The 13,763-nt window shown below is 50.2% G+C and overlaps 1 protein-coding gene across 1 annotated transcript in view; it reads left to right on the forward strand.

Annotated features, from left to right (window-relative positions):
- ERICH3 (glutamate rich 3) overlaps window positions 1-13,461 on the forward strand; it is a 107,632-nt gene extending 94,171 nt beyond the window's left edge. Inside the window, exons 13-15 of the mRNA XM_041748585.1 lie at window positions 6,646-6,768; window positions 10,544-11,799; window positions 13,456-13,461. Of these exons, the coding sequence (XP_041604519.1) occupies window positions 6,646-6,768; window positions 10,544-11,799; window positions 13,456-13,461 (1,385 nt within the window). The remainder of the gene's footprint in view (window positions 1-6,645; window positions 6,769-10,543; window positions 11,800-13,455) is intronic.
- The last annotated feature ends 302 nt before the right edge of the window (window positions 13,462-13,763 follow it).

Genomic DNA, 13,763 nt, shown 5'->3' on the forward strand with positions numbered 1-13,763 from the left:
AGTATTGATATTTATATTTCCCCCATTTTCACTATTACTAATAGTCCTCTGTTATCCTGTTACCTAAGGTAATTTAAAATCTATAATTATTTTCTTAGGCTAAGTTCCAAAGAGTATAATTTCTAGATCACGTTTTAAGGCTTAAGATAATTTTTTTTTCTTACGAAGGATTGGTTGAAAAGTTTAAACAATACAGAACAGAGAGAATGAAAAGAAAGCTAGTCTTCCTGGCCCCACCTCTACTCTTCCCCACACAACAGCATCACAACAGAGGAGAATATTTTTTTAGGCTCGATTCCAGAAAAACCTCTCTGCACACTTGTATAAATGTATTCCTATATTACATATACATATATATTATTTTTATAGACAGATGGAAACATGATACATTTTGTTTTACAACTCGCCTTTCTTTCACTTATTTCTGTAGCTTCCAATACCTTTCCCTGTCAACTGTACTCTATTCTCATTTACTGTACTTAGTATTCCACTGTATTGCTTTAGTATTGCTATTGCTCTATTTTATAACTTTGCAAATTTTCTTAAAAATATGTTGCTTTCTGTGTGAGAACTCATAGATTTGTTCTATGACCCATCTTCTACAAAAGAACAAAACTTCTGGGTTATAGATAGAGGCTCAGAAGGAGAGGGAATAAAGTACAGTGGAGGGGCACCCGGGGGGCTCAGTGGTTGAGCGTCTGCCTTGGACTCAGGTGTGATCCTGGAGACCCAGGATCGAGTCCCACGTCGGGCTCCCGGTGCATGGAGCCTGCTTCTCCCTCTGCCTGGGTCTCTGCCTCTCTGTCTGTGTCTCTGATGAATAAATAAATAAAATCTTAAAAAAAAGTACAGTGGAAAATAAAACAACAGATTTAAAAAAAAACATGTAAAATGTTCAGATTGATGTAGAAGGATTAACGCTACACAGATTATAACTCTTGAGTGCTGATTTTTAAGTATATTCAAGGAACTGATAACAACAAATTTGTAAATATTTAAAATAACAGATTAAGAGAAGTCATAGGTGTCTCAAAGCCTTTATATGAATAAATGTTTCTAAGAAAATTTTAGATCAATTAAACCAGGTCTTGACTTGCCTGATTCCAAGCAAAGAGGTTATGGCTAGTTCCTTTTTCTTAATTGAGTCTTCAGCTACGTGGCTCAAAGGGAGAGAGGGATGGAACCAAAGTGAAGTGAAGGTCATGTAGGTGACCCTGCTGCAAAACACAGCTTATGTAAATTAGGTCAGCAGGCGCGGTAAAGAGGGAAATGTGTATTATTTTACTTAGATCTCTGATTAGAATCGTAGGTCAAAATGGGGGCTGAGATAATGTGAAGAAGATTATCTCTCACATCTGTCCGGTGCTGAATTCTGAACTGTGATTATGTTAGGAATAGGTCTGTGGGCCGGAAAATTACACTTCGTTAATGATGTTTCGTAGCGTCCAAACTAATGCAACTTCATCCGAATTGTTTTCACTTAAGATCATAGCAGTGGATAAAGGAGTAAAGTTCTGTAGTCAATACCTTTGTATTTTCAGAGTGATAAAGTGATATCTTCCTTGTATTTTATAATAAGTCTCACTTAATTGGGCTTTGTCCAGTCCACCGTCACATCAGGTGCACTGATACAAAAGATGTGATGTACGCAGTGAAGTGGATAAAGTAGATCATAATTGCTGGCTGCAGTGGGACCGTGTCCTTGGGAGGGAGTTCAGTATGATAGGGCATACATGGTGTGATTGTAATGCGTTTATTTTTCTCTGTTATTTTCCGTTTAAGCCGTCTTAATGCCCTGTGACACGATCTTTGCTTTATGCTCTAATAGTGGAACACTTAGGGAGACTAATATGTGAAGTTAATGTAATTTATGCATTATGAATATAAATAAAACATCAAGAACAGAGTATTATAATATACGGGATAGCGTACAATGTCTGTGAGAGCAGACATCGTGTATATGTGAAGGAGAAGACGTCAGAGTGCTTGGCCAGGTCATAGAAACCTAAGTGACGTAGCGGCTCAAGTCCTATGCGGTTTGATCGTCAGGCAGGCAAGTCAGACGGCCCTGATGGGAGAGCCAGACCATCACGTGTTGTGAGTGGCAGTCCGAATATAATTTCTGGGTGAATCGTGAAAGCACGTAGTGATTTCTGCCAAGAAATAGTTTCTGGTTATCTGCTTTATGCTACCTGGTTCTGAGGGTGAACATCATGAAGCCCCTGCCTGTGTGGGAGTCTGCGTTCTAGGGAGAGATGGGCCTAACAAGTGAAAAATAAACAGGGGATGGGGTATTCCAGACTAAGTGTAGGAGAAAAATAATCGGGGTAAGAGGACAGAGTCATGGTTTGAGGCAGGGGTGGTGTTTTAGGGATGGCCTGTTGGATGAGGGGTCGTTTGAGCAGAGACTCCAAGGACTTGCGGGGCCCACTTGCCCCCTGTGGTCAAGAGCCACTGCCTTCTGAAGGAAGAGTGCAGGAAGCGGGAGAAAGAGCAAATGCAAGGACTCTACACCGGATGCTTAGTTGCTGAGTGAAGGATCTGGAAAGGAGGCCAGTGTGAGCAGCAAAGAGCAGCGGAACCAGAAAGTGGTGGAAGATGAGGCCGAGGGAGAGAACCTGTAGGCCACAGAGAGGATTTTATTCTGAGCTAGGAAACTGCTGGAAAGGTCTGAGCCTACAAATGACATGACCTGAAAGTTTTAGAAAGATGATTGTACACTATTCTGTGCTGTGTGGAGGGCAGGCTTTAGCTCCCTGCAGCTGGAGTTTGTAATCAGTCCCGGGTTTGCGTGGGCCATGAGTCCACGCCGGGGGTAACGCAGGAGCGTCTGCACCGCCTAGGTAGACGGTGTTACTCGTGAAGTTTGTCACGGGGACTTGCTGGGAAGGTCATTGGCTCCACGCAGAGTGATCAGATCAAATGCGTGATGTTCAAGGTCACTGGGAACTTGGGACAGACCTTTCCTCTGCCCTTCCAGGCTCCCTACATTCCTGAAATTCAGAAGAGAGGTCCTTGGCACAGCTTTCTCCTGATACTGAATTGCTTGGGATCGTTAGTAGGATTCGAGATGGGGTCAGTTTGTCTTGTTTCAAAACAAGCAGAGAAAAGGGAAGGAATTTAGAAAGCTTGCCTACTAATATTGAAAACTCTATCCTTGCCACCAGTTTTCAGTTACGAAATTATCAACTATAGAAAGAATTGGTGAGTCCAAAAAAAAAAAAAAAAAAAAGAAAGAAAGAATTGGTGGAAGTCGTGATGTTGTGAGAAAAGCACAGGGATATACAGTCTTCCATCATTACGGGTGAAATCGTTGATACGTCCTTTTTCTGAAGAATATATATGTTTTTTCTGAAAAAGATATATATATACCATGACATTGTACATTATCCTGTATATTATATATGTATCATATATATATATATATGATGTATGTATATATATATATCTCAAAAGCTTCTAAAAATAAGCTCCTTAAACCTGCAATTCTCCAGGAATTTGCCCTAAGGGAATAGTCAGAAAAAAATACAAAATACAAAATACAAAAAAATACAAAAAAATACAAAATACAAAAATGATTATAAGTAGTATTTAAAATAGCTGTATAATCTCTCTCTCTCTCTCTCTCTCTCTCACACACACACACATAAATGGAAATAACTCAATATTCAACATCAGGCAATTGGCTGACCAAATTTTAGTAAAAACTTATTAGAACAGCCTATGTAGTTACTGAAGAATCATTTTTTATTTAATGATAAGTGGAAGTAGTCAGAATATATTGCTAAATGAGTAAAATGGGGTACAAAATGCTATGTATACTAAGAGGAGAGTGAAAAAGATACATAGAGATTCACCCAAATGTTAACCAGTAAGTTCTGAGTGGTGAAAGTAGGATGTTTTTGTTTTCTTTTTTGCACTTTATTATCTTTAAAAGCTTTAGGTAAGAATCTGTACTATTTCCCTATTTAGGGAATGCACTATATATATATTACTTTAAAATGTTTGTTTTCATAATTAAAAAGCTAACATTATCAGATAATAATATTTTGGTATTTAAAAACCATCTTAGAATATTCCATATCATTGGAGTTGAAAAGGTACCAATCTAAGACATCCTGTGTGCGAGGCTCTTCCGTTTTGCTTTGAAGACTGTGAGAACTGACAACCACCTTTGCTTTTAATGGTCATCTTTATAGAGAGGGAAGGAGCGCGGCCTCAGGGGGTGAAGGGCTAAGTAGTTAAGGACACAAAGTGACACATCACATTGCTGGCGCCGGGCTCAGCGGGCACCATCCTCCTCTCCTGTAGGTGGAAACCCTCAAGGTTAGACCCTGGCCAAGTTCTTGCTTTTAAGTTTTAGTTTCAGAACATCTGAGAAAAATAATGACCAAGTGAGGCCTTTTCTGGTCTCGTACCTAATAAGTGCTTGATGCTCAGGCCAGGGTCCCAGTCTGGCTGAATCTGAAGCAGGCAACACCTAACTGTGTATCTACTTCCAAAAGCCTTTTCATCTACTTCCAAAGCCTAACCCTCCAGGGGCAAGCCAGCAGACGTGGCCAGGTGGTGATGACAGTCCTGAGACAGAGGGACTACAGGCTTCACTGTCCATTCCGAGTGAGTTGTAATTTCCAAATTATGCTAGTACCATTTGGCTTCCTAGAATGGTCTTTGGTTCAATAGCTGCTAACTGTTTATTTTAATTATTGTTTGTTATTATTATTGCAAACTATAGTTCTTTAAAAAAGTTTATTGAGGTATAATTGATGTACATGATATTTTTTTAAGTGTATAACATAATGATTCAATATCTGTATAATAAACCATATTTACTTATAGTCTATGGGCTACTCGGAAAAAAAAAACCCAGATGTTTCTTTGGCTCTGATGAAACAAAACTTCAAATAATTGCTGTGAAATCAGATTTGCTCCCATCCCCCTGTCCTGTTGTCTTTGGGATTTCTATTGCTCAATCAGCCAAGCAGATTTATACACAAGGGCCCAAAACACTGCTTATTTAAACTCACTAGTTATTTATTGACAACATTATTACAGCGGGCAAGATGAGATTTAACTTATATGTACGATATTTATAAAGTTCCTAAAATAAAGGCTTACTTGATAGCAAACCCAATGATAATCTAGTTATCATGAGTTGATGTCATCTCTAAACCATATTATTGTAAAAGTCTTTTTTTATTTGGTTATTGGATGAATGAGGAAAATTGATGTTCACAAAGTTTTTAAATAGAATACACTTGAACTATTTGATGTACCTCTTTTCATTTCCATGTTTTTTTCTCTTAAGATTAATAAAGTTAAGTCATTTCCATTTTTTCCCCCAAAAGCCACATGAAGCAGACATTTCACTATTTGCTTCCAAACACAGATGGATCAGTAAGTAACTAATTACCCCTTAGCAACTCACCTTACAGTGAGTGAGAGATCACATTCTGGTTCTGTTTTTCTCCAAGTACAGTCTTTGGATCAACTGAATCAGAATATGTGAGAGGAAAGAGGAAAAAAAAAAAGAGAGAGAGAGGGAAGGAAGGAAGAAAAGGGGGGATAGAGGGAAGGAGTAAGAAAAGAAAGTGTATTTTATTGTAGCTACTCTTATCTGGGAGGGCAGATCTGGGTCTACGTTATTCAAATGAGCTTTAATTAACCAGAAGGTGGCAAAAATGGCACATGGATCATCAGACAAGTGGGTAAGGGATGTAGGCGGGACATGTCAGAAATTAAAGACAAATTTAATTGATATTATAGTGTTGCCTATAGTCATACCAGACTGGGTGATATTACTTCTAATCAACATGCTCACCATCGTCACCGCTATTGTTTATCAAGTGCGTAGGCATCTGCTAATAAGTGAAAGATGACCATGTTGTACGTGTATTACTTAATCCTTCCAATAACCACTGAGTAGGTAGCTTTTTTTTTTTTTTTTTTTTTTTAACAAGGAGTAGATAGCTTTTTAAGAGAGATGGGTAAACAGAGGCTTAGGCTTAGGTCAAAGAACTTACCGAAGGTGACACAGTTAGTGTGGAGTACGGGACCTGAACTTAGGTCACTGTGTTTCTCAAGTTCCATGGCTGATTGTCAACTGCAGATAAGAGGAATTTCTACAACCGCTTTCACTGTCCAGTGTATAGGAACCGCGCACTCACTTTTTTCCTCCGTCCACTCGGAGTGAGTAGTGGGTTCAAATCACCCAAATCTACTAATGGATGAAATGCTCATAGTATAGTCAGCTCTGGTGGTTTTAACAATCTCAAAAAGCAGGGATGGGATGACTGGCGTCATGAAAGCCGTAACGCATGTTTCTAGAAAGGAAAAGGCAACTAAGCCTCGTTTTCAGGCATTTCATTGCATGTGCTTTGGCTAATCTGTCACTGCTTCTGGCTGTTGTCTTTTAAAAGTATTTCTTTGCATGGATCTCTTTACTTCATGATCTCCCATTGTGTCTGCCTTTTTGAAATCACGGCTTGGAAGCAATTTAATCTTAACCGATTTTAAAAACAAGGTCACATCTTAATGTGAATACTTTAAAATTAACCCCGCTTGCTGACATGATGTGAAATAGCTCAGCAATGTTCCCATGACCTGTTTTTATGCCTTTTGATATTTTATATGATCTCCAATCAGTTGGGCAGATTGCAGCTGGAGCTGTGGAACCTGGCTGCCGCTGCCACTATGACACCGAGTCTGGTGTTAGCAGCACAGAAGAGGAGAAGCACTCGGGGAAGCCAGAGATTGACGCAGGTGCAGGTAAGGGCACGTCACTACCTCGGGACGACCTTTAGAAATCCTCTGCAAAAGACAGCCCCGTTTCCATCTTCCATCTTCCCACCCTTGTTTCCTCCTCCTTCCACCTTTATTTTCTCTTCAGCTAATGACTTTGATGGCAGGAGGTGCTTGAGAGGCCTTATGGGGAGCTTTGAAGCTGACATCAGATATGAATGTTATTATTCTTTTTTGAATATATTAATGCCTAGATTGGAGGGAAAAAAGGGACTTTAGAGTATAAAAGAAATATTGATGGGGATTTTCAGACCAGTCTCATCTCATCGGCGGCCACCCAGTCAGTTGAGTACGTGGGAGGATCTGCCTAACTGACCCCCTGGAGACAGGGAGAGCCAAGGCACATTTCACAATGGTTTATTTGAACTCATTATTATTATTTTTTAAAATTAGAGAAGAATTCACTGCTATCAGCATATGACCTGGCTCTTGGTGATGAGTATTCCAGCTGCAAGATTGCCAGTTAGAGTGACTCAGCAGACCATGACTCATACACATCGGGTCCAACACCCTGTGTTCTATAAATCAGGTTTCCCCATATTTAGTAGAGGGATTTTTAAAACTGCCCTGATTTAAATATATGTGTGTGTATATGGGGGGGGTATTCATTTTGTTCTTCATATGGTCGCATTACCCCTACCTCTAATTTTTAATGACAGTCATTAAACGCTGTGAGGTATTTGAGATTTTACCTTGTTTTCAAGCAAACAAGGTTGCCATCCACAGTTTCATAGTCTGAGCAGAAGACACAAGACTCCTGGGTCAGAGAAAAAGGACTTGTTGTTACAATAAATAGAAGCCAGAATCTATGCACTTAAGGCCGGCTCCCTGAGCTCGAGCTCCCCCTGGGCAGTGTGGAGAGGGCCCGGTGGCACTTGAACGTGAAGTAGACAGACGAGTTATGGGAGGGGGAGCCTGACTGCTTAGGGAATCCAAATCTGTGGCGAGCCTTCCACCGGAGGAGCTCCAGTGTACCTCCCGAGCATCCTGCAATGCCCGCATAGTAGTTGTTACTGACGAAATCTGATTCAATCAAGAACATATCATTTATGGTAAACAGCAGGAGGGAGGTGTGGAAGAAAGACTTGCCAGGGCCTTCTATGTGCCAGGGACTGTGCGAAGCATTTTGTGGTTTACTATCACAAGGATTGTGTGACTCAAGCATTTCTGTCCCCATTTTACCCATAAAAGAATGAAGGCTCGGGATCCCTGGGTGGCGCAGCGGTTTGGCGCCTGCCTTTGGCCCAGGGCGCGATCCTGGAGACCCGGGATCGAATCCCACGTCGGGCTCCCGGTGCATGGAGCCTGCTTCTCCCTCTGCCTGTGTCTCTGCCTCTCTCTCTCTCTCTGTGACTATCATAAATAAATAAAAATTTAAAAAAAAAAAAGAATGAGGGCTCAGAGAGGTGTTGTTTCCCAAGTTCATCCAGCTCCGTCTGACCCCTAAGCACACGCTCACTTCACCCAACCAAATTGCCTCCTGTTGTGAATATCACTTGCTGCTTTTTTAAATTTTTATTTATTTATTTATTTGAGAGAGAGAGAGTGAGGGAGCATGAGTAGGGGTAGGGGCAGAGGGAGAGGGAGAAGCAGACTCTACTGAGCAGGGAGCCTGCTGCAGGACTCGATCCCAGGACCCTGAGATCAAGACCTGAGGGAAGGCAGATGCTCAACTGACTGAGCCACCCAGGCACCCCTCGCTTGCTGTCTTAGATTCATTTCCTGCCTGCAAAAGCCCATGGTTACGATAAAAAAACATGTCATGTTTCATACTCATACTTCTGAGAAGGGTTCCATTACTCCTCCCCCTTACTTCGGGACGTCTGACTCCCCCGTGGCGTGTGTGTTCCTATAATAGCTCAGCTGGACGCCATTGGCCCCTTCTCTCCTAGAATTTAGGCACAGTATATTATTATATGGTGGGTAGGCAGTTTTATTCCCCCATTTTCCTTAATGTTCTTTAATTAATCCATAAATTTAAGGGCCAGCTTAGCAAAACAGAGGACTTTATTTAAATGTTTTTCATAACTGACTTTTTAATATACTTTTATGCAGGAATTTGAATAGCAACACATATACTATTAGACTTGACATTGCTTTAATTTAATTTTGTTTTAAACCCAGTAATAATCCGTAATGAGATACTGTGGACCGATGACGTGAAATATGAATAATGAAATAAAATTCTTTCAGGTGAATTGGCTACATGTTCCCTGAATGAACATTTGGCCCTACCTTTCCCTCTGGCAGCTTGTAGGAACAATTTAGTAAATAACTGCTGTGATATGCAGAGGACCACATATAAAAGTCAACACCCACCTTATTGATAGGCCTGAAATTTCTGTTACCTCTTTGGAAGAAGTCATCAAAAGTTACCTTCCAAGTATATTTGTTAGGGGAAATGGAATATCAGCTATTACTGCCTTACTTCACAAACGGTTTATTGTGATAGCTGGCAAAAGGCCAAGGGGATGCAACAAAGGGCAGCTGTAGTTTGTGGGAGGAGGAGAAATGCAGTGAGGAGACGGTCCTGGATGGGGTATCAGGACAGGGGGGACGTAGACCGGGGCTTTAGATTTCTGGTAGGTCCTTGGTAATGAGGCAGACAGTGAGGCTGGCCAAAAAGATGGGCAATAAAAAATACGAGGAAGACACATTTGCCTACTGGATAAATTTCCATAATTTGGAGGTTGGCACACTGGTACGGTAACGTCTAGCGTCTTCGATAAGTGAGAAAGATTCAATTGATAGGGAAATTATTAAGACGGCCAGATTAGGAGTTCCTATCTCCCTAAGTATTATTCTCCAGTTGGAAAATCTAAATGCTTTGGGTATTTGACATGACATCCTTTGACTTATTTTGCACAGGTCACTTCACCGGAAGTGCATGTATTTGTTAAATAATAAGAAATGCATTTGAAGCTTGAAGAGACATATTGAACTTAGATTTATTAAAGTACGGTGGCTAGGACGCCCAGATTTGCCAGGGAATTAGAGATGAGAACTTAGGAAATACTTCAAGAAGGTTATTTACGTTGAAATTTGTCCCAGACTACAAAGTCCTGTCTTGTTCTGTGATCCTGTTTTGCCAAGGGCAAAAACGGTTTCTGAACACAGACCGGAGGTATCCTGACCTGGGATACAAATTGGTGTCTTTAGTGAAAAGTCTTACCTTGAGCTACCAAGTTATTTGATGACTAAATCTAGGTAGAGCAGCTCTACCATGTGGGAGTAATGGGTCGGGTAATAACCAGCTCCCACCGCATTGTGGGTGTGCGGCTGGCTGTGCCCACAGGTGCGAGCAGCACAGGCTGAGGCCGCACACACTGTGATGCTATAGGGCGCGGCGATTTCTAAGAAGATGAAACACTGGGTCTTTTTATTACATAATTTTTTTCTGCAAGTCCTAACATTTCAAATGAAAGTAGGCAGTGTGTGTGTGTGTGAGAGAGAGAGAGAAAGGGGGGAAAGTAAGATGTGGAGATTTTGTTTCTGAGGGTTCTGATGTTCAGTTTTCCTTTAATAGGCGTCCGTTAAATTGAGGGCCCCCCTTTTCATCACGAAGGCCATTACTGAACCATGAACCCTGGAGGCGATGGCGTCAGAGTCGAGGCCTTGCTGGGTGTATAGCATCAGCAGCTTGATAGCGCACGTGCCCCATAGGGGGTTACACAGAGCATCCCCCCTCCCCTCCCCGCGGGCTTTGGCCTAAGTAACCCCGCTTTCCGACCTCATTTTGTAGCACCCGACAGCACTTTCGTGTTGGAGGCCGGGGCGCCGCTGCACTCAAGCACTGGGGCCGAGGCAGGTGCATGGGACGCGTCCCCACTGGGGAAGGAAGCAGCGGCCGAGGAAGAGGCACTGGCGCCGCGCAGGGATGCTCCCCCGGATGCTCACCAGGATGCTCACCGGGATGCTCACCGGGATGATCCCCCGGATGCTCACCGGGATGCCGATGGGACCGCGACGGAAGAGGAGGAGGATGCAGCACTGCGGGGGGGAGCAGGGGTCTGGGAGGCCCCCCGGGGGGCGCAGAAGCCCCCGGCCGCTGCTGGGGGACAGCGGGCAGAGGGAAGGGCCAGCCCTCGGGGCCCAGCACCTGCGGCCGGAGCAGCAGGGGATCCCAGGCCGGCTACAGAGGAGCTAGGCCCCGGGGGAGAAGGGGCTGCCCGAGCCCCCCGCGGAGGTGCGGGGGGAGGGGAGGCTCCCCAAGAGCCGGCCTTGCTCCCCAAGAGCTCGCCCCCGGAGCTGCGGACGCAGGAGGGGGAGGCTGAGGCCGGGCTTGCAGCGCGGGAGCCCCGGGGGGCTGGGACCGCGGGCGCGGAGGAACCGGGGGCGGCGGGGCGCGCGGGGGCTGGGCGGCCGGCTCCGGGGGCGAGCGGGGGACCGGCCAGCAGCACCTCCGCCCCGCAAGGCGCCCCCAGGGCAGCTGCCCGCCGGGGCCGCGACCTCCCGGGAGCGCACGGGCTTGACGGGGAGGAGCAGGGATCCGGGCAGGGCGCGAGGGCTGGGGAAGAGGCGCCAGGCTCCCCGACGGACACGGAGCCCGACGGCCAGGGCCGAGCGCCCGCGGGGACCCCGGGAGGCGGCGCGGGGGCGCCTGCAGGGGCGCGGCGGCGGGACGGAGGGGAGACGCCCGGCGAGGCGGGGGGCGCTACGGCGGGGGCCAGGCTGAGCCCAGGCGCTCTCCCCGGGGCCCCGGGCCAGGACGCAGGGCGCGCTGCGGCCACGGTGCTGGGCGCGGGGGGCCCGGAGCGCGGCGGGAGCCCCCGGGGAGGACTCCAGGCCGGAGGGCGGGCGGCGGGCCTGGCCGCACCCGAGACGCAGGCGGTGGCGGATTTGAGGCCCGCGGACGGGCAGGCAGGGGCCAAGGAGGGCGCCTCCCCGCCGGGCGCGGCTGGCACGGACACCTGGCAGGGAGGGGAGCACCGGCCCGGGCGGCGGGCGGAGGGCGCGGGGGAGGAGGAGGGGGCGGGGGAGGGCACAGCGCCCCTTGGGGTGGAGGAGGGGGGCGGAGGAGGAGGGCGCAGCGCCCCTTGGGGAGGAGGGGGCAGGGGCGGGGGCACCCAACGCCAAAGGCGCAGAGCCCAGTGGCGGGGAAGAGGGGGAGGGGGCGGGGGGCGCAGCGCCCCTTGGGGAGGAGGAGGGGGGCGGGGGAGGAGGGCGCAGCGCCCCTTGGGGTGGAGGAGGGGGCGGGGGAGGAGGGCGCAGCGCCCCTTGGGGTGGAGGAGGGGGCGGGGGAGGAGGGCGCAGCGCCCCTTGGGGTGGAGGAGGGGGCGGGGGAGGAGGGCGCAGCGCCCCTTGGGGTGGAGGAGGGGGCGGGGGCGGAGGGCGCAGCGCCCCTTGGGGAGGAGGAGGGGGCGGGGGCGGAGGGCGCAGCGCCCCTTAGGGAGGAGGAGGGGGCGGGGGAGGAGGGCGCAGCGCCCCTTGGGGAGGAAGGGGCAGGGGCGGGGGAGGAGGGCGCAGCGCCCCTTGGGGAGGAGGGGGCAGGGGCGGGGGCACCCGACGCCAAAGGCGCAGAGCCCAGCGGCGGGGAAGAGGGGGAGGAGGCGGGGGTCATAGCGCCCCTTGGGGAGGAGGAGGGGGCGGGGGCGGAGGGCGCAGCGCCCCTTAGGGAGGAGGAGGGGGCGGGGGCGGAGGGCGCAGCGCCCCTTGGGGAGGAGGGGGCAGGGGCGGGGGAGGAGGGCGCAGCGCCCCTTGGGGAGGAGGGGGCAGGGGCGGGGGCACCCGACGCCAAAGGCGCAGAGCCCAGCGGCGGGGAAGAGGGGGAGGAGGCGGGGGTCATAGCGCCCCTTGGGGAGGAGGGGGCAGGGGCGGGTGGCACAGATCCCGGCAGGGAAGAGGGGGCGGGGGCGCGGGCGGGGAGCGCGGGGCACCGCGGGGAGGAGGGGGCAGGGGTGAGGACACCCGAGGCCAAAGGCTCAGAGCCCCGCGGGGAGGAGGGGTTGCGGGTGGGGGCCGCGGGGCCGGGCCGGGAGGAGGGGGCGGGGGCGGAGGGCGCAGCGCCCCTTGGGGAGGAGGGGGCGGGGGCACGGGCACTGGATGCAGAGGGCGCAGCGCCCGTTGCAGCGGAGGGGACAGGGGCGGAGGGCGCGGGGCCCCTTGGGGAGGAGGGGGTGGGGGCGCGGGCTCCCGATGTTGAGGGCACAGCGCGCCTTGGGGCCGAGGGAGTAGGGACCGAGGGCGCGGTGCCCGGCGGGGAGGAGAGGGAGGGGGCGGAGGGCGCAGCGCCCCTTGGGGAGGAGGGGACAGGGGTGCGGGCACCGGACGCAGAGGGCGCAGCGCCCCTTGCAGCGGAGGGGACAGGTGTGGAGGGGGCAGCACCCCTTGGGGCGGAGGGCCGGGGGCCCGGCGGGGAGGAGGAGAAGGGGGTGGGGGGCTCAGCGCCCCTTGAGGAGGGGGCAGGGGCGGAGGGCGCAGCGCCTCTCGGGGAGGAGAGGGCAGGGGTGGAGGGGGCAGCGCCCCTTGGGGCGGAGGGGGCGGGGGTGGAGGGGGCAGCACCCCTTGGGGCGGAGGGCGGGGGGCCCGGCGGGGAGGAGGTGGAGGGGGCGGGGGGCTCAGCGCCCCTTGAGGAGGGGGCAAGGGTGGAGGGCGCGGCGCCCCTTGGGGCGGAGGGGGAGGGGGCGGAGGGCGCAGCACCTCTTGGGGTGGAAGGGATAGGGGTGGAGGGTGCGGCGCCCCTTGGGGCGGAAGGAGAGGGGGCAGAGGGCGCAGCGCCTCTTGGGGCGGAGGGGATGGGGGTGGAGGGCACATCGCCCCTTGGGGAGGAGGGGGAGGGGGCGGAGGGCGCAGCGCCCCTTGGGGCGGAGGGGTTGGGGGTGGAGGGCGCATCTCCCCTTGGGGAGGAGGGGGAGGGGGCGGAGGGCGCAGCGCCCCTTGGGGCGAAGGGGTTGGGGGTGGAGGGCGCAGCGCCCCTTGGGGAGGAGGGGGAGGGGGCGGAGGGCGCAGCGCCCCTTGGGGCG

The sequence above is a fragment of the Vulpes lagopus genome, chromosome 3 (genome assembly GCF_018345385.1).
Source record: "Vulpes lagopus strain Blue_001 chromosome 3, ASM1834538v1, whole genome shotgun sequence".
Lineage (NCBI taxonomy): Eukaryota > Metazoa > Chordata > Mammalia > Carnivora > Canidae > Vulpes > Vulpes lagopus.